At 45.1% G+C, this 18,964-nt stretch overlaps 1 protein-coding gene across 7 annotated transcripts in view; it reads left to right on the forward strand.

Annotated features, from left to right (window-relative positions):
- DOCK3 (dedicator of cytokinesis 3) overlaps positions 1–18,964 on the forward strand; it is a 463,693-nt gene that overhangs the window by 393,381 nt on the left and 51,348 nt on the right. For all 7 annotated transcript variants that reach the window (XM_061617883.1, XM_061617886.1, XM_061617884.1 and 4 more), the window contains exons 42-44: positions 10,041–10,127; positions 10,993–11,172; positions 12,349–12,432. In XM_061617883.1, the coding sequence (XP_061473867.1) occupies positions 10,041–10,127; positions 10,993–11,172; positions 12,349–12,432 (351 nt within the window). The remainder of the gene's footprint in view (positions 1–10,040; positions 10,128–10,992; positions 11,173–12,348; positions 12,433–18,964) is intronic.

The following is an 18,964-nucleotide window of genomic DNA, read 5'->3' on the forward strand; positions in this document are numbered from 1 at the left end:
TGCTGGATGAATTGGGGAGAAGTTCATCTGGCCAAAAGGCTCCATAGAATGCAGTCGATGTGGCAGCTGAAAAAAGAAAGCTCATGTGCAGTTACACAACTGGGGAAAATTTGTTAATAGACTTTGAATTGTCTGGGGTAAATGGATTTTTCTTACCTAGAAGGGCTGGAGCTAATTTTGCCCAACCTTCCAACATCTTGGAGATTCAAAAATCAACAGTGGAATCTGCAAGCCCCTGAGAGCGGACATAGAAGGCAAGAGCTGAGAGTGTGCACCCTAAAATCCACAGACAGCCTCACATGCACACATGGCTCCAATGACCCTGATATGATGATGGGCATTTTAATTGCATCAAAAAGTCTCCTCAGAAAAGCCCCACCAGGTGAAATGAACTTGAGGCAAAAGACAGGTGACCAAGCAGCTCCTACGATTGCTTGAGAGTCAGCTTTATAGCCAGAATGGCATCACTCAAGGAACCCTGCAAGGATTGCAACTTGTCCTCTGGCAAATGAGAAGACTGCTTAGAAGTATCTAATTCAGCTCCCAAATAAGTAAGCTGGGTGGCCCAACCCTCAGATTTCTCATGTGCTAAAGGAACACCCAGGTAAGTTCTGGGTCCTCAGACTGGTAACTGGTAGGTTCCTCAGCAGCAAACTGGTAGGTTCCTCAAAGCAATGTACAAATTGTGCACACTCACTGGAACCCACCCTTCCTGCATACAATAAAGTAATGGGATATAGAAAAAGGACCAGACCTCTCCCTCAAGGTCTATTCCAAGAATGTACTGAATGCTTAAAGGCTGTACAGGACACTGAGCAGCCCATGGGCATTACCTATATACATAACACAAACCCTAGAACTTGAAGCCCATTCTAGCCCATTGAAGAAATTCTAAATGACAAAATCCAAACTGTTTTAGCCTTTCCTTGTAGAGAATATGCTAGCTTCAGTTCTGCTAAATTTCATGCCTGAGCCATAATTACAAGGATCGTAGTTAGGGGCATCTGTGGTTCAGACCCTGGGACACAGCTTATCTGATAGGCCTACATTCTGAAGAGGCTCTATTTGTTTAATCACTAGACAAATCTTTAGTTTAAAGGGTGGGTAGTTTAAAGAATGTGTCTACTACTATTCCAGGGCAGTGTACAATAAAAACAACAATATAAACATTCAGTAACAACATTAAAACCAACAGAATTTGAAAGTAGCAGTAAAACCTAATCAACTTAAAAATGTATAGAAGGCCTGAGAGAATTTTAACAAGTCTTGAAAAGCTGGAAATACAGCGAGGTAGTGGTACCAGACAAGCCTCGTTAGGCACAGAATTCCACAAGTACCACAGTTAAAAATGCTTTCTTTCCAGTGGTCCCTTGCTTCACATCTGATGATAAGGGAACTTGGAAGAAGCAACAGCAGATGACCTCAGTGAACACTCATGTTGATGTGGAAGCAGACATTTTTTTAGGTATCTGGGTCCCAAACTAGAAGTTCTCACACGGACCAGTGAAGCTCTTTTAAGTACCAGTGCGATATATTTCTCCTGTGCATGGAAAGATGATATCAGATGGGTAACTAGCTCCACCTAGTGGTTGAAGGCAAAAGAGTACTGCTGACGTTTTACTGTAGCTCCGTTCCTGGTCTGCGCCTGCTCCGTGCTCAGTTTCTCTTTTGCCTCACAGAAAAGTGGTTGGATTCTCTCTGACTCCGTGATTCAGGCTTGTAGCGTTTTTGTTGTTTGGATCTTCTGTGTGAGTTCGTTCTTGTTCTTTCCCTCCAAGTTTTCTTATTCCTTCTGTAATAGTTTAAACAAACAAAGGGGTTCCTTCTGTCTCTTTCCTTCTGACCTTCCCCCGTGGCGAGGAACAGCCAGCCCCTCCCCGCGGCTCTGGCAGCCGTCGACCTATTCAGACTCCCTCTTTAACTAATTTCGCTGACGTTCCTCCTCGTTCACCAGGCTGCAGCGTTGGCGGTTTTCAACCTTGAGCAGCCTTCCCAGGGCTCGATACCCAGGCTTACACCCAGTTATTTCTCGCTCTTTGCGAGCGGCTTTCGTTTTTACCCGCTCTGTAGCGGGAGAGGAGGTAGACGCGCAGAAGCAATAGAGGGGAAGACGCCGGCCGCTGTTAAATTGCAAGCTTCGCCCGGTTGTTTACTAGCAGCATTTATTAACCCTATAAGTCCCGCAGTGTGTGCCCGCGATGGGGAAAGCCACGCACAAAACGAAACACCTCTCAAAGGGGTTAAAGCCGCCTCCCCGCATGGCATCAACAGGCGCAGGATCAGAGCCCCTTCCCACCCTGGGATTGGAGCAGTCTCATTCCTCGGGGGATCATTCTGAAGTAGCGGCAGCCCGCCCCTCTACCGTCAGGCACGAGGTGGCCGAGGCTCAGATTCTGGCGGGCAGGGTGACTGCAGAAGGCAGGATATCTGCCCCACATAAGCGAACTTGTAGAGATGGTCAAGCTTCTGTACACCATACAAGGGACCAGAGAGACCTGGAACCCCTCTCTGATGACGAAGGCAGCCAGCTCCAGCCTCCCTTAGATGCTATTTTTTCTACTACCTCCTCTCCTGAGGCATTTGCTGGGTTTTTGGATGAACCAATCCCTGTTCAACAGGTTCAATCTGCTGAAGGGCATAGGCTGTACTCTTCTCATACTCAGGCTTGCCCTGTTCAGTTACATCTGTCAGCGCATTCAATTCAACAGCTTAAGGAGCAGCTTAGAGAGGTTCTCTTATTGGATCTAGCCAGGGACTTGTCTTCTCAAAATACTTCAGGCTCCCACCCCTCGAGGTATCCACTTACAGATCACTCGAGGACAGATCTTCGCCCTCCTCCTGGCCGCTTATCTCCAGATCCCCATGCGGCATCTCAAGGCAGACATCTACAGCTCTCTGACCAGGAGCCTATGGATGCAGAAAATGAATTGATTGTCTTGGATGAGGAGGAATGGAGTGGGGAGTCGGAATCTGAGGAGATTCTATCTACCAGGATATTTCAAGAGGCTCATTTTCTTCCTCTGCTGTGCAAGGCGATGGAAGCCCTTACCCTCACCTCTACAGAGGATCCTCCTACTCCATCCACCTCGAGAGTGTCAGCAGTATGTCCGGATCCAAAACCTAGGTCAAGAGTGTTGAAGCTTCCTTCTCTTCTTCCGAAGGTGCTCAAATCAGAATTCGACCTTCCTTTACAATTCAAAAAGTCAGTTTCCATCGCCAACAAGTATTATACATTAGAACAACCGCTCATGGATCGGTTGAAGATTCCGCTCATAGACGCGCCTATAGTCAATCTCCTGAACCCATCTTTGAACCCGAAAGACTCAGATGCTCACCTCAAGGATGCCACTGAGCGTAAGATGGACCAGGAGCTTAGAAGAGTTCACGAGGCTAGTGCGCTTTCCATCAGGGCAGCAGCAGCCTCCTCGGTGTTTGCTCGAGCTTCCCTTCTCTGGTTGGAGGACCTGCTGGATGACCCACAGCAAGATCCAACCCGAGTGCGCAAATCTCTGCTGAAGGTCTCTCGGGCGGTTACCTTCATGGCAGACGCGTCCATGGATGCTATGCAGTTCGCAGCAAGGTCACTGACGGCAGGGGTCTTCACAAGAAGAACCCTTTGGCTTCATCACTGGGAAGCAGACCCTGTAGCTCGCTTGAACCTTGCCTCGGAACCCTATGTGGGAGGCAAATTATTCGGGGACACCGCCCTCGCGCATGTCTTGGAAACTAAGGAAAAGAAAAAGTCCATGCCATCCACCAGGAAAAGGGATGACGGCAGACCCTTTCGTCGGTCATTCCATCCATATTTCCCGTCGCACTCCTTTCGGGGCTCACGTTCCTTTGGAAGACAGATGGACGTCCGCTCCAGCCGTCCCTTCTGGAACAGACAGCGCAGCCAGCTTAAGTCCCAACAACACCTTTCGGGTCGCTCTGGATTCACATCCCAGTCACGTGGAAACAGAGGTCAGTTCTGACGCCTCCGCCTCGCCGGTGGGTGGCCATCTCCAACAGTTTACTCACCGATGGAAGGACTTGTCCTCCCATCGGTGGGTCCTACACACTCTTCGATACGGCCTTCACCTGGAATTTTCTTCCACCCCTCCGGCGAGATTCATTCCATCCCCTCTATCAACGAATCCACACAAGAGGAACAAACTTTTATGGTCAGTTTCCCATCTTCTGCACATAGCAGCCATCGAGAAAGTTCCTCCAGGAGAGAGGTTCCTGGGAAGTTACTCTCTATTCTTCACCATCGGGAAAAAAGACGGTTCGTCCAGGCTTGTGTTAGACCTCAAGAGTCTAAACCGCTTCATAAAATACCGCAAGTTTCGTATGGACACCTTGCTTTCAATCAAGGAAGCGCTGAGGATAGGGGACTTCCTCTCCTCTGTCGACCTGAAGGAGGCATACCTACACATACCAATCTTTCCCCCTCACAGAAGGTACCTCCGTTTCGCGGTGGGACAAGAACATTATCAATTCAAGGCCATGCCCTTTGGCCTGTCGTCTGCCCCCAGGGTATTCACAAAGGTCGTGGTTGTCCTGGTGGCACACCTCAGGACTCTGGGGATTCATATATTTCCTTATCTGGACGACTTTCTGATTCGCTCACCATCATTGCACAAGGCATGGGAAGACCTCCATGTCACCCTGGCCTGTCTAAAGGACCATGGTTTCCTGATCAACGAGGCCAAAAGCCATCTCTTTCCGTCCAACCGCATTACACATTTGGGAGCGACTATAGACTCTCTACATGGCCTCCTCACTTTGTCCCAAGACAGAGTCAGCAAGATTCGACAAGTAACATTGGATATCCTATCATCCCCCTCGCCGGACCTCATGAAATTGGCAACGCTTCTCGGCTTGATGGTGTCCACGTTCCAGACGACGCCTTGGGCATGTCATCACTCCCGCACACTTCAGTGGGCACTTCTGCCCTTTCAATCCGACATAGCGTCCAGACATCACCTCAGGATAACTCTGTCACCACAGGTTCGACAGTCACTGTTTTGGTGGACCCACGAATTCAATCTAACGAGAGGCGTTTCCTTCCAGGATCCACCACACACCCTGATAACATCAGATGCCAGCTTATCAGGTTGGGGAGCCATATGCGACAGGCAGGTGGTTCAAGGCACATGGTCTCCTCTGGAGTCCACTCTGCCGATCAATTTCCTCGAACTGCGTGCAGTTCGTCTGGCCCTCAGGCACTTCGTGACCTCCAGACATTTGGGAGCAGTGCTGGTCAGAACAGACAACGTGTCGGCCAAATCTTACTTGAACCGTCAGGGGGGCACACGCTCCCTCCTTCTTCAGAAGGAGGCCTTTCTCCTCTTCCAGTGGGCAGAGAACAATGTCGACTCAATAGCGGCAGAATATCTCAAGGGAGAGGACAACAGCCAAGCGGACTGTCTCAGTCGGGAAAAGCTACTTCAAGGGGAATGGACTCTTCACCCAGAGGCTTTTCATCAGATAGTGAAACGTTTTGGCCACATTCATGTGGACCTCTTTGCCACCAGGCACAATCGACAGGTGAAGAGATTCTTCTCCCGGTATGTGACACCAGGTGCGGAAGGGACGGATGCCTTAACTTCCCGGTGGCCTCCGGGCAGACTGTATGCCTTTCCTCCGATTCCAGTTATTCCCAGGGTGATCAAAAACCTTTGGACCAAGAGATTGGCACTTCTATTAGTGGCTCCATGGTGGCCACGGAGACCTTGGTTTCCAGCCCTTCTCGACCTGTCGGTGGAACCACCATGGCAGATTCCAGTACGAAGGGACCTACTCTCTCAGGGACAGCTCCGCCACCCGGCTCCAGAGTGGTGGGCGTTTCATGTATGGAACTTGAACGGAGGAGACTCTTGAAAAAAGGCATCTCTCCCCAAGTGTTGGAAACTATGATGACTTCTAGACGCCCTTCCACACTCAGAATTTATGAGAGCACATGGAAGGCATTCTCATCCTGGTCACAGAAGAAAGGAATTCTTCCTCGGAAGGCGGGGGTCAACCAGATCTTGTCTTTTCTACAAGACGGATTATCTTTGGGCCTCAGACCAAATACCCTGAAGCGCCAAGTTTCGGCCTTGTCGGCAATCCTCTCCAGATCTCTGGATAATCCAATCGGATCTCACCCTTTCGTCAAACGTTTCCTCAGGGGTGCGACGGTAACAGCACCACCTATGGTGCACCGCTACCCAACTTGGGATTTACATAAAGTTTTATCAGCCCTTCAAAGACCTCAATTTGAACCTCTGAGTCAGGTTTCCCTCCGTCTTCTCTCCTTTAAAGTCTTGTTTCTCGTGGCCATCACTTCGGCCCGTAGAGTGTCTGAGTTGAATGCCCTATCCGTCCATAAAAATTTTTGTATGTTTCATAAGGATAGAGTAGTCCTACGTACTGTTCCTTCCTTCCGTCCCAAAGTGTTGTCTACTTTCCATTGCCAGCAAGAGCTGGTATTGCCGTCCTTTTGTCCGAATCCTGTCCACCCTTTAGAGAAAGCCTGGCACTCTCTTGATGTGCAAAGAGTGCTTAAAGTTTATATTTCCAAGACAAAGCCAATTCGGAAAACAGATAATTTGTTTGTCTCTTTCCACCCTACCTCCCTAGGGAATAAGGTGTCCACGTCCACACTAGCCAGGTGGATTAAGGCATGCATATCATTAGCTTATGCCTCTCTAAGATTAGCTCACCCTACCGGAGTAGTAGCTCACTCTACCAGAGCAGCGGCCACATCAGCGACCTTTTCCCGTAATGCCCCTCTAGCGGAGATCTGTAGAGCAGCCACATGGTCCACTCCCAATACGTTCATTAAGCATTATAAAATAGACTCCTATGCTTCATCGGAGGCAGCTTTTGGGAGGAGGGTGCTACAGCACGTCCTCAATGATCATTCGTGACCATAGCCCAGCAGTATTCCCACCCTACATGGGTCAGCTTTGGTATGTCCCATCTGATATCATCTTTCCATGCACAGGAGAAGAGACATTTGGTCTTACCGTGAAATCGGTCTTCTCCGTGCATGTCAAAGATGATATCAGGGCCACTCCCTATGAGTGCTGGGCTGCCTTTATAAGCACGGTTAGCCCTGGAGCAGAGAGTGTATGAGTACTGTTGTCTTGTCTTGTTTGTGGCGTCTATTGGCCTGATTTCGTGGGCTTGTCATTGGAAACTGAGCACGGAGCAGGCGCAGACCAGGGACGGAGCTACAGTAAAACGTCAGCAGTACTCTTTTGCCTTCAACCACTAGGTGGAGCTAGTTACCCATCTGATATCATCTTTGACATGCACAGAGAAGATTGATTTCACGGTAAGACCAAATGTCTCTTCTAACCAAACCAGTTAGCTCTACACTCAATGCTTTGTTTCTAAATGAGAATTTACCAGACCATGGATAACTTGCCAGACTACCCCTTTCAGGAGAGGTTGCAGTTGGCATACCAGCCTAAGCTGTTGAAACACACTCAATACTACTGAGGATGCTTGGGTCTCCAGTGGCAGAGCTGGATCTAAGAGTTTATGCATGGTGTGGGAAAAGTGGGAAAAGATAGTTTTTCTCCATTCAATTTTAGAACTTGGTGTCATCTAACAAAATTGTTTGGCAGTAGTTATAGGATAAGCAAAAGGAAGTACTTCATACATACAACATCTAATTCCTCTAATGGAGTTCACTGCACACAATATGTACTGATGGTAACTGCATTTAAAAAGGGATTAGGCAAATTCATGGAGGATATATCTGTCTTAGCTAAATGGAATCTTAGTAAGTGGCAGTGCACCTCATTCCATTTTTAATTTGTGTACCACTGTACTCAAGGCAGTTTACAACCAATAGCAGTGACAAAATGTGCAACACAAATCACATTGCCATTGTATAATGATTCAAAATATCACTAAAAACAAATAAATCACCCCATTAATTAACAACAAATAATTGAACCAAGACAATTTCAATACACAAAATACCATAGACCATGTCAGAAAGAACAAATGAGCAATTTGTTTCACATCTCTCCTTCCCTTTCCTGTGGAACCAGTCTTTCCATAGTGAAGCAGCCATGCCAGCTAAAGCACTCCCATCCTGATAACAGAGTGTCATCTGATCCATAGATCCAGGATCAAGATGATTTTGAGTTGGTAAGCAGATTTGTGTTCTAAAGCAGCAACTGCCCCAGTCTCTTGTCACAGGCTCCACTCTATAGGCAAGGAGCCATAGGAAAAGAGCTCTCAACACCAGTTCCTGGGAATAGGGAGGGAGGGCTATTGTGTTCAAGCTGTCTTTGTGAAAGCACGTTACTAGAAACAGAATGCTGCACTAGATGGACTTTCATTATGATCCAGCAAGTGTTAACACATGTTCCCCAATCCCAGGTGCACGCATACACAGATGTATACAAATAGGAACACTTTTTCAAAGATCTTCCACCCAGATCCATGGTGGTTGCCTTATAAAGTCATACCAGTGGGAACTTAACCATAGACCATGGACTGCAATTTGGGGTGAAAAATACAGATCTTTACAGATGCAAAGCAGTTGATAAGTAGCGAAGTAAGTACAATGTGCGGAGTGGACCAACAGCTTCTTTGATTAATTCTGTAATAGAAATAGAGGGCAAAGAGCAAATGGAGGCAGGAGAAAATACTTTTGTCAAATACTAAGCCATACCAGAGTTTCATGTGTAAGTCTGGGTGTGGTATTCCTAACCTTGACTAATGCTAAAGATTGTTGATTCCTTACCAGTAGGAACAGTGCTTTTTGGAATGGTGTTTTATTCGTATCAGGGCTTTTGAATGAACAACAAGAGGTGTGTGCTTAGGGTGATTGTGAGCAAAAGGAATCTGGTTCAGAATAAGGTATTTGCATAGTTCCTGAGATCTTACATCTCCCTGGTAACGAGGGTAAGCCCACCTTCTGTTTACGAGGATAACTAATGTACACCACAGTTCACTTCCTCTGTCGTTTCCCCCCAAGTTCTTGCTGGGCACAGTCACATGCAGAGGAGAACTTAGGAGTCATGCTAAGGAATATGTTTAAAATGACAGTGAGGCAGAACACCTCAGTATTGCAGTGTTCTTACATTCTTATCCTTACATCTATTCCAAAGGGTACGGCTTTGGGTTTGAAACACTGTCTGCATTCAGACTATCATAGCTTAATAAGGCCATAGAACAGTAGAGTTGGAAGGGGCCTATAAGGTGTTCCAGTCCAACCTCCTGCTTAATCCAGGAATCCAAATTAAAGCATACCCAACAGGTGGCTGTCCAGTTGTCTCTCGAATGCCTCCATTGTTGAAGAGCCCACCACCTCCCTCTGTAATTGGTTCCATTGTCATGCTGCTTCAACAGTTATGAAGTGTTTTCTGATGTTCAGTTGAAATCTGGCTTCCTGCAACTTGAGGCCATTATTCCATCTCCTGTACTCGGACAATTGAAAAGAGACCCTGGCCCTCCTTTGCTTGACAACTTTTCAAATACTTGAAGAGTGCTATCTCCCCATAGTCTTCTCAAGGCTAAACATGCCCAGTTCTTTCAGTCTCTTATAGGGTTTTGCTTCCAGTCCCCTGATCATCCTTGCTCTCCTCAAAACCAGTATGTCTGCATCCTTCTTAAAGTGTGATGTCCAGAACCTGAGATATAAATGAGCAATTTGGTTCTGCATGCACTCCCTTCATCCTCCCTTCTTGTGAGGGAACAAGCAAACAAGGAAGTCTTTCATTACCTATAGCTTCTAATTTTGGATGAACCAAAGGACTATTGTTATTGGCTCTGGAATAAGCCAAGACATTAAGCCATGGTGTAAAGTTGGTTTATTTATATCCTGGCTTGTTCTGAAGCCATTGATCACTGTTTCTCAGTTTGGATAAAATGGGAAACTATAATTAATGGAAGACATTTTGATTTGTTTGTTAAAGGGAGGAGTAAAGGGGTTGCATATGGAGCCAACAGGCTCATTTATATCTCAACTTATTGAGCTGAGATATGATTGTCTGAATGTGGCCACTGGAGTTTATATTTTCTATATCTTTTTATATTTTTCTCTGCAGAGCTTGTGGATTGAGCGCACGACTCTAACACTGACTCACAGTTTACCTGGGATCTCTCGGTGGTTTGAAGTGGAGAGAAGAGAACTGGTAACATGTATTATACTTAAGGAATGAATGTCTAACTAAAGAAAAAGAGTAGGCAACTTTCTGCCTATTAGCATCTCTATAGCTTAAATGTGCATATTAATTATCATTTTACACTAGTTACAGCTATAATCAGAATAGCAATATTAAGTGTTGCAAGGGCCTGACAGCTATTCACAGGCAGTATGTCAGTTATTGTAATGATTGGTAAATTGGCTGAAATAACCATACTGCAAATCAATGGTATATGTCAGGTGAATGTGTAATGGACTTTGATGTGGTTAATATGGGAGACAGCCTTACCTGCTCAGTTTGCAGGGAAGATCTGCTGGCCAGATAACACACAAGACACTAGGGTGCGTTCACAACAGGGTTCTTTAGTTGCTACCATACATAAGAAAAGACTACCTTTGAAAAGCTGTGTGGTACACTGTCTCAGTTCTAAGGCCTGCACCAAGAGAGAGACCCTGCCCAGGGTTCCACAAAGAAAAGAGAAACTAAAACTTGCAGGCTGTCTTAAAGCTATACAAAATGTTAAATTAATGTTCTCAAGTAACAAAATTAATTTAATAGAAAAGTTATAATGCAAGAATATTGATGGTATTGAAGTGGACTTTGCTATCTTCCAGTCTGCATCTGTGTTGGAATTGCTTTTTAATACGTTTTTAAATATTTTTTTTTTAAAAAAATGTTTTTAAAGATATTTTGTTTTAAAATGTTTTTAAGGATGTTTTGTTGTAATATATTTTGAAGTCTGTCTATATGGTGTTTTAGAGTGTTTTTAATGCTTTTATTTGCTGCCCTGGGCTCCCACTGGGAGGAAGGGCAGGATATAAATCTAATAAATAAATAAATAAATATCTTGTAGGTTGAAGTTAGCCCTTTAGAAAATGCCATTCAAGTAGTGGAGAACAAGAACCAGGAGCTAAGGACACTGATAAGCCAGTACCAACATAAACAAATGCATGGGAATATCAATCTACTCAGTATGTGCCTGAATGGAGTTATTGATGCTGCTGTAAATGGCGGCATAGCACGATATCAGGAGGTAAGTAGAGGCTGTTTCTGTTTTGTCTTGCTTTTAGAAACCCTTCACAGTACCATTTTTCCAGTTACACTCATTGTTTTAATCTGACACAAGAAATTGTGTCAAATTTTCATAACAAGATTGAACTGTATTAAAATTTTGCTTAGATTTATGCCCACATTCTGATATAAACAGCTATGAGCATTTTATACTGTAGGTTTGAGCATTCCAGTCGTGATAATGTAAAACTCTGTTGTCCCTATAAAAATACTGAATTTCATTGAAAAAACTGACCTTGCAGTTACAGTTGTGAATCAGGAAGCTGGTATACTGATGCCTTAGAAATCCCTGAAATTTATTCTGTTATTAATGCTGAATATATGTTCAAAAACACCCATTTAAGAATTGTCTTTGTCTTCGCTAATTTTTAACATAATCGTAGCCTTAAAGGGACATTTACCCTACAGTTTTGCTGGCAGATACTAGTTTAAAATGTATGTTGCTAAAAGTACATTTATAAAATATAGTGACCTACATTTCTGGGTTATCTGCACCCTGCAAAGAGTCCCAGGAAGCACACTTCATCTTTATATTATTAATTTCTGATGTTTCTCATTTCCCACAGTTGTTCAAGATAAACAAATAACAGAAACTATTAAAAAAGACATGGTGTAAAAAAGTGATGAGATGCAGTGATTGTGCTTAATATTGTCATGGTTGTTTAGATCAAATTTATGATAGTTTAGGTCTTAGAAAGGCGTGCCCAGCACTACACAGTAGCAGTTAATTTGTATAAGCAGGGAATTGCCTTTGCCATTGGTCTGTACTGTTGAGTTAGGACCCACAGCTAAGTAATGTCCCTAAGGAGGATTGCACCAGCAGCATCACCACCACTTTTTGTATTCTGTTACGTATGTTTTCAATATAAGAAGAAAGAGAGGGGGAAATATAGGCTAGGGTAGACAGGGAAGGGGGGAGAGAGAGAGAACAGAGAAAATGAATTGCCTAGACAATAGAAATGGTACTGTGACTGCACATGTATTCTAGAATGCTAGAAGAGGTTTACTAAATAGTGTTTCTGTGTTTCTCTCTGTAGGAACAAGACTATTAGGGTCTTTACTGTCATTTTTCTTGTAGTTATTAAGAAACATTTTATTGAATTTCTAAGTAAACAAAAAAATTGTCTTCCTTCCCCAGGCTTTTTTCGATAGAGATTACATTACTACTCACCCTGGAGATGCAGAAAAAATCACACAGCTGAAAGAGCTGATGCATGAACAGGTATCCTTTTGCTTTTAAAGATGAAGGAAGAGTAGTGTAATCAAATTTTATTTCCTCAACAGTATACCCAATAATAGAGAGTAGTGCGGTCTTAGGCTGCAATCTTAATCCCATTTGCCTGAGAATAAGCCTCATTGAATTCAGTAGGATTTACTTCTGAGTAGATATGGTTAGGATTATGCTATAATCCAATTTTACAATGGAGAAGTTTATATTGAACTTAAATTGATTTTCTAAAACTTTTTCCATGACTATCTTTCACTGACCTAAAGTGAAAAGAGATTTGAATGAATTGAAATAGTGTTGTTGAATTAAATGTATAAAGCTGAAAAGTAGGTGTTATATTTTCTGAGAAGCATCTGTCAAATATAACCTTCAATATGAACAGCAGCCACTTCAAGAGTCCACAAGTAGTTTCAGCTCCCCAGGACTAGTTCAAAAGTGATTAGGAGTAAGATGTAGAACTGGACTCCTACCGTAGGTGTAGAAATGATTGATTATGGCATTGAAGTCTGGGGGGTGTGGTAGCTCAGTGGTGGAGCACTTGCTTTATGTGTGGGGCAACCCAGGTTCAACCCTGATCATCTCCAGTTAAAAGGATCAGGTAGCAGGTGATGGAAGGACTTTCACACACCCCTGATACCCTGGGGGGGGGGTGATGCCAGTCAGAGTGGACAGTGCTAGGTTGGATAAATAGATAGTCTGATGTAGAATAATGCAGCTTCCCAGAAAGGCAGGTACAAAATTGCTATATGCAGAAGCCTTAGCAAAGGTTTTAAGGAAATATTTCTCTCCCAAATTCTAGCCCCAGCCATTAACAACAACAAAAGGATTTAATATAAAAGACCTTACCATTTACCTGCATGTGGTGCAGCTGTCAAATTATGACAACTTTTTGATATCAGATATTTGGTGGAATTTCTTTCTCATTATTCCTCAGCCAGAACCTAAATTAGCTCTCAGCTTATGGATGTTTGCACACAAAAATCTTTCTTTCTTATTAGTTACAGTTATAGCATTGAAAATACCTAGATCCTAGTTGTCAAGAAAATTGGTTTCGTAAGTCCTTTTCCCAAAATTAAATAGTGCTAAATTATCTAGAGCAGGGGTTGCTAACCCACAGCCCACAGACTGTACCTGGTTGTGCCCCCTACTCCTCAAATATTTGTCATTGAAAAAAATTAAGTAATTATTGACCACTCCCATAGGTCCCCTGATGTGATTTCTTAATGACAAAAGCTTCCCATGCCCACCCTTGCCTCATTTATCATGCTGGAAATATGACTTTAAGGTATAGTACTGTCTGCATTCTTTTTGAGGAACTATTGCCTTGCTTCTCACTCTTTGATGAAACTGATTTTGAAAAACTCTATAAACAATAAACTGATGTCTGCCAGTTTGGCTGCTGGCAGTGGAGGACATTCTCTGATAGGGATAATGTCTCCCACTGGACTGACAGGCAGGGTCAATAATCCTTTGTCTCCTCTCCAGGTGGAGGAGTCATCCCGCCCCCCCAGTCTGACTCTGCCTGTGGTCATTGACTGTAGGGTCCTTTAGTGTTCTGAACTATCTATATTTATGTATAGAGATTTCTACTAATTGTGAGTGTTTTTTTTCCCTCCTCTTCCTTTTTTGCTTGGTGTGTGCATGAGTTTCCTTCCCTTTTTGTTTGTTTTCCTGGTCTGTGTGAAAATATATGCATGTATGATGGAAGGAAGTTTTAAGGAATTTTATGAATTGTGAGTGGCTGCTGGAGTCTACCTCGTGCATTTTTGGCCATCCTTTTTCCCTCCTTGAGGGGGCCGTGGCTGCTTTAGCTCCTGCTGGAGCTAATGGCTGACAGGGGGATGGTTTTTGTGAATGCAGTCCAGTCATCCCTCAGAGGTTCAGCATTTTCAGTCACGTTTTTCTACTGAGGCTGGCGAGGGGCTCTCTCAGCTTGCAGTTTAAATCAGTAGAGCCCTTGGTCTGGTGGTTCCAGCTGCTTTTTGATACATATATACAGCGATGACACCACTGGCATCTTCAGAAAAAGGCAGGAACATCATTTTCTCTGGCATTTTCTGACTGGAGCCCATCCTGCAGTTCATCCATTTTTTCTTTTGGCTTGCTCAGTAGCTACTGGGGACAGGCGATTCCACACCCGCTGGGAACCCCGCAGATTTGTGTGGCTACCCCATTTAATATTTGGCATGCAGCCAGGCGGTGGAGGCAGACTCTCCCACTGTTGTTTGGCAGAGCACACCTCAGGTTTTTCCCATCTTTTTTCCTTTGAGAGTAACTGAGGGACTGGTTCTGAACAATGCTTCAGTAGCCAGCTCTCCTACAGATGGCCCTGCCTGTCATAGGGAAGGAGACATTTCCGACTCTAGTGTGTCCCTCCCTAGTGTTGATTATCAGCATCAAACTGTTTCCCCCTCACCCAGTGTTCACAGTGCAGGAGCTATCACTTTCTGTATCCATGAACATGTAGTAGCCTTTCCTTCCAAGGGTGACGTCCCTAAGTTTTTGCCGTGGATGCGTTCTTATTTATTTATTATTTATTTATTTATTACATTTATATACCGCCCCATAGCCAAAGCTCTCTGGGCGGTTCACAGCAATTAAAAACATTAAAAACAAATATGCAAATTTTAAAACACAAAGATCTCATCAGAGATACAGTGTTCTTTAAAGGCAGCAGGCGTTTCTGATAGGAATGGGGCTGGTCATATGGATCATCACCATTCCAAAAGAAGACATAAGTCATTCTCTAAGCACCATAGGAGGGGGAGGTATCACAGAAACTCTTCAGATAGTCCTGTGAGATCTCCTCCTCTCCTAACTCACTCTCCTTCTCCCCCCAGCCCCCCCCCAAGAGAACCAGCTTGGGAGAAGGTGCTTTGCCTTTGGTTCATGCTGATGCTCACACCTCCAATCCCCCTTCACATTCGGTGGTAGTTGAGACAGAGATTTCTATGGTTTCTGAGACCAGTGCTCCTATTGTATAGCAGGGAGCATTGGAGAGAGCGGCTCAGACAGTCCTTGTGTGTGAGGGAGGCTCTGGTTTTGAGCTATATAATCCTCCAGCATGCCTGGGAAATATCTGATGAGGAGTTGGAGGTAGTTCTTCTTCAACCCAAATTGTTTGACTCAGACGTTTTTCAACCATTGTTGATTAAGACCTGTAGGATCCTGCAGTTGTTGGCTGTGGAAGCAGCTCCTTGGGAGGCTGTGGCTTCTCTCTCTATTGGGGCTAAAAAGGCTTTCCTTCAGTCCAGTCTAAGACTGTTTTGGTGCCTTTCCTGCATTCCTTTGATTCAGCATGGAAGGCAGAGTGGGCTAACCCTAATAAAGGAAGATGCTTAAGAAACATTATATGTTTTCTGGCAGGGTGATGCAGCAATTTTGCATTCCCGCTGTGGATCAGCCGGTAGCTGCTTTGGCATCCTCAGCAGTTATTTGCTCAGAGGGGGAAGAGGGCCCCAAGGATGCATGTGATAAAATGGTGGAGACCATATTGAGATATAATTTTGAAGCATATGCTGTAGCCTTTTGAGCCTCGCTCACTGCATTTTTGTTTTCCAGGGCAGCTTTTATGTGGGCGGAGGAGTTGGGTTTTAGTTCAGAGATGTCAAAGCCAGTTAAGGATATTCTTAAAAAGATTTCTCATGTGTCTGCTACGGTGGTGGATGCTCCCCATGGTGCCGTTCAGTATGATGCCCATTTGATGGTTGCTACCATGGTGGCTAGGCATAATACCTGGCTCCGCCAATGGGAGATGGACTCCATATCACACTTTAAGTTAGTTAGTATGCCTTTTTCAGGGGATAAACTGGTGAGTCACTGCAGCAGCATTTGATTGAGACTAAGGACAAGAGGAAAGCTCTTACTTCTGTTAAGAAGGATGAGCACAAGGAGTGTCAACCTCAGTTGTCTTGTCACTGTAGACTTCTCTCTCGTCCCAGAGGCTTCACTTCTTATAGACCTCATTGGGGACAGCAGAGCAGAGGAGGTGGTCGTCCCCCTGCGAGAAGTGGAGGATCCTCCTCCTCCTCCAGGTTTGCCAAGGCTCCTAAAAAGGCTTCTTCCTCATGACTCACTGTCTTCCTCGGAGGGTCTGGGATGCTCGCCTGTTACAATTTTCCCATCTGTGGAGGGAGCTACTCGGATAGGTGGGTGCTGGACATGGTGACACACGGGTATTCCCTCAAGTTTGCATGCAGGCCACACAATCTGTTTGTGCCTACGTCTCGGACTCAAGACTTCATCAAGCATGGAAAGTATCTCAAGGCCGGAGAGCAACTGGTAGACATCCGTGCTGTAGGGAAGGTTCCTCCCTTGGAGAGGAGATTCAGGTTCTATTCAATCTTTTTCTTGGTGCCCCCAAAGAATGGCATTTGGGCCATTCTAGACCTCAAATGGTTGAACTCCTGGCTAGCCAGGAGGTGGGTCAACATGGAGACACTGAGGTCTATTGTGGTGGCACTAAGAGAAGGTGATTAGATGACCTCGATCGATCTCTCCAAGGATTACCTCCATATTCCCATTCTGGCAGCACATCATTGTTTCCTCAGATTCAGCTACAACAGGCCACACTAGCAGTATTGGGTGTTTCCTTTCAGCCTTTCCTCGGAACCAAGAGTTTTCACCAAGGTACTGGTGACATTGGTGGCATTTCTTCAGCATCCCTATCTAGACAACATCCTGGTTCGGAGTCCGTCTCTGGACGCTTGCATGAGGGACACCGAGGTTACTCTGGCTTGCCTTCATTGCTTTGTGTTCATAGTGAATACAGAAAAGAGCTCGCTGATTCCATTTCAAAAGATAACTCACTTGGGGGTCCAGCTCAACACTAGTCTCTTCAGGATGTCCCTTATGGCAGAAAGAGTGGAGAATTGGTAATGCAGCTGAAGTCCTCAGCCCAGATGTACGTGATGTCTTTGGCACAACTTCAGGATCTCCTTGTTTCAGCATATGATCTGGTCAGCTGGGCTCAGTTTCATTCACATAGTCTCCAGCTTTTCTTGTTGCCCTTTCAGGACCATATAGCAGCTCATCAGTGACTTGTGATGTCCATTCCCAGCTGACTGAAGCAGGAATTGCTGTGGAGGTTGTCTCCTCAGAGGCTCACAGTATGAGTGAGTCTGAAGGAGCCACTACGCTTGGTGTTGACTATAGACACGAGTCTTTATGGATGGGAAGCCCATCTGGACTGCAGAGTGGTGCAGGGAACATGGTCAGTGGAGGAGTCTTGGCTGAGCATCAGTGTCTTGAAGCTACAGGCGATCCATCTAGGACTGGAGGCTTTAGCATTGGAGGTCCAGGGTTCTCACCTGCTAGTACGCACAGACAATGTTTCTGCCAACGTGTACATGAATAAGCAGGGGGAACTCAGTCGATGGCCTTCATCCTAAAGCCGACAGCCTCCTTCCCTGGGTGGAGCTCAACTTGGCTTTCCTTGAAGGCCGAGCATTTGGCAGGTCTAGAGAATGTCACAGTAGATTGGTTAAGTTGGACTGCCATAAGAGAAGCAGAGTGGCAGGCCTGTGATGGACCTATTTGCTTCACCAGACAATGCCCAGTTACCCATTTTCCTGTCGCATCTCCCATGCCCAACTGCCTGGGGGACAGATGCCCTGGAGGTTGGATGGCCAGTGGGGCTTTTTTATGTCTTCCCCCCCCCTTAGGTCTGATACAACAGACCTTACAGAGAATTCTTCAGAATGGCTCAGAGGTGATCCTGATGGCTTCACATTGGCCAAGGCGGCCATGGATTCCTGATCTACTCCACCTGTCAGTGGGGGACCTATGGCACCTACCAGTGTGTCCGGTCTTGTTGATTCAGGGGCCAGTAGTGCATCCCAATCTGGAACTCTTCCAGTTGACAGCCTGGCGGCTGGGTGGCTCTGGCTTACTCAGCTGAGATTTTCAGGTAAGATTTTGGACACCTTGTTATCTCCTACTAGGGCTTCCACAAATAGGCTGTACAGCACCACATGGAAGGCCTTCTTATTATGGTGTTCTAGGGAACAGGTGGATCCTTTATCTAGAAAGGTTCCTATCTTGCTTGGTGTTTTGCAGGCCAGGATAGATAAAGGTTTAAGTGCCAGCACAATTAAGAGGCAAGCAGCTGTGTTGAGTAACGTTTTTTCTAGCTTAGGAGATCAAACCATTTCCTCTCACCCTTATATATGGTTTATCAAAGGGGTTGCTTTAATTTCACCGCAGATGTTTCACTGCTTTCCTACCTGGAACCTTCACTGGGTCCTATCTGCTTTGACTGGTACCCCCTTTGAACCAATGGCTACTTGTCCATTGAACAAAACAGTTTTTCTGGTCGCAGTTACATCAGCCAGGCAGGTCTCAGAGTTGGCAGGTCTCTCGGCTGACCCACAGCTGTGTGTTTTTCACCAGGACAAGGTTGTCCTGTGTTGTGACTCATCTTTTTTACGTAAGGTAAATTCGGTTTTTCACAGATCACAGGAAATGACTCTTCCTTCTTTTTGCCCAAACCCTTCCTGTTCTCAGGAGAAGTGATGGCATTCTCTAG

The sequence above is a fragment of the Rhineura floridana genome, chromosome 3 (genome assembly GCF_030035675.1).
Source record: "Rhineura floridana isolate rRhiFlo1 chromosome 3, rRhiFlo1.hap2, whole genome shotgun sequence".
In the NCBI taxonomy this organism is placed as follows: domain Eukaryota; kingdom Metazoa; phylum Chordata; class Lepidosauria; order Squamata; family Rhineuridae; genus Rhineura; species Rhineura floridana.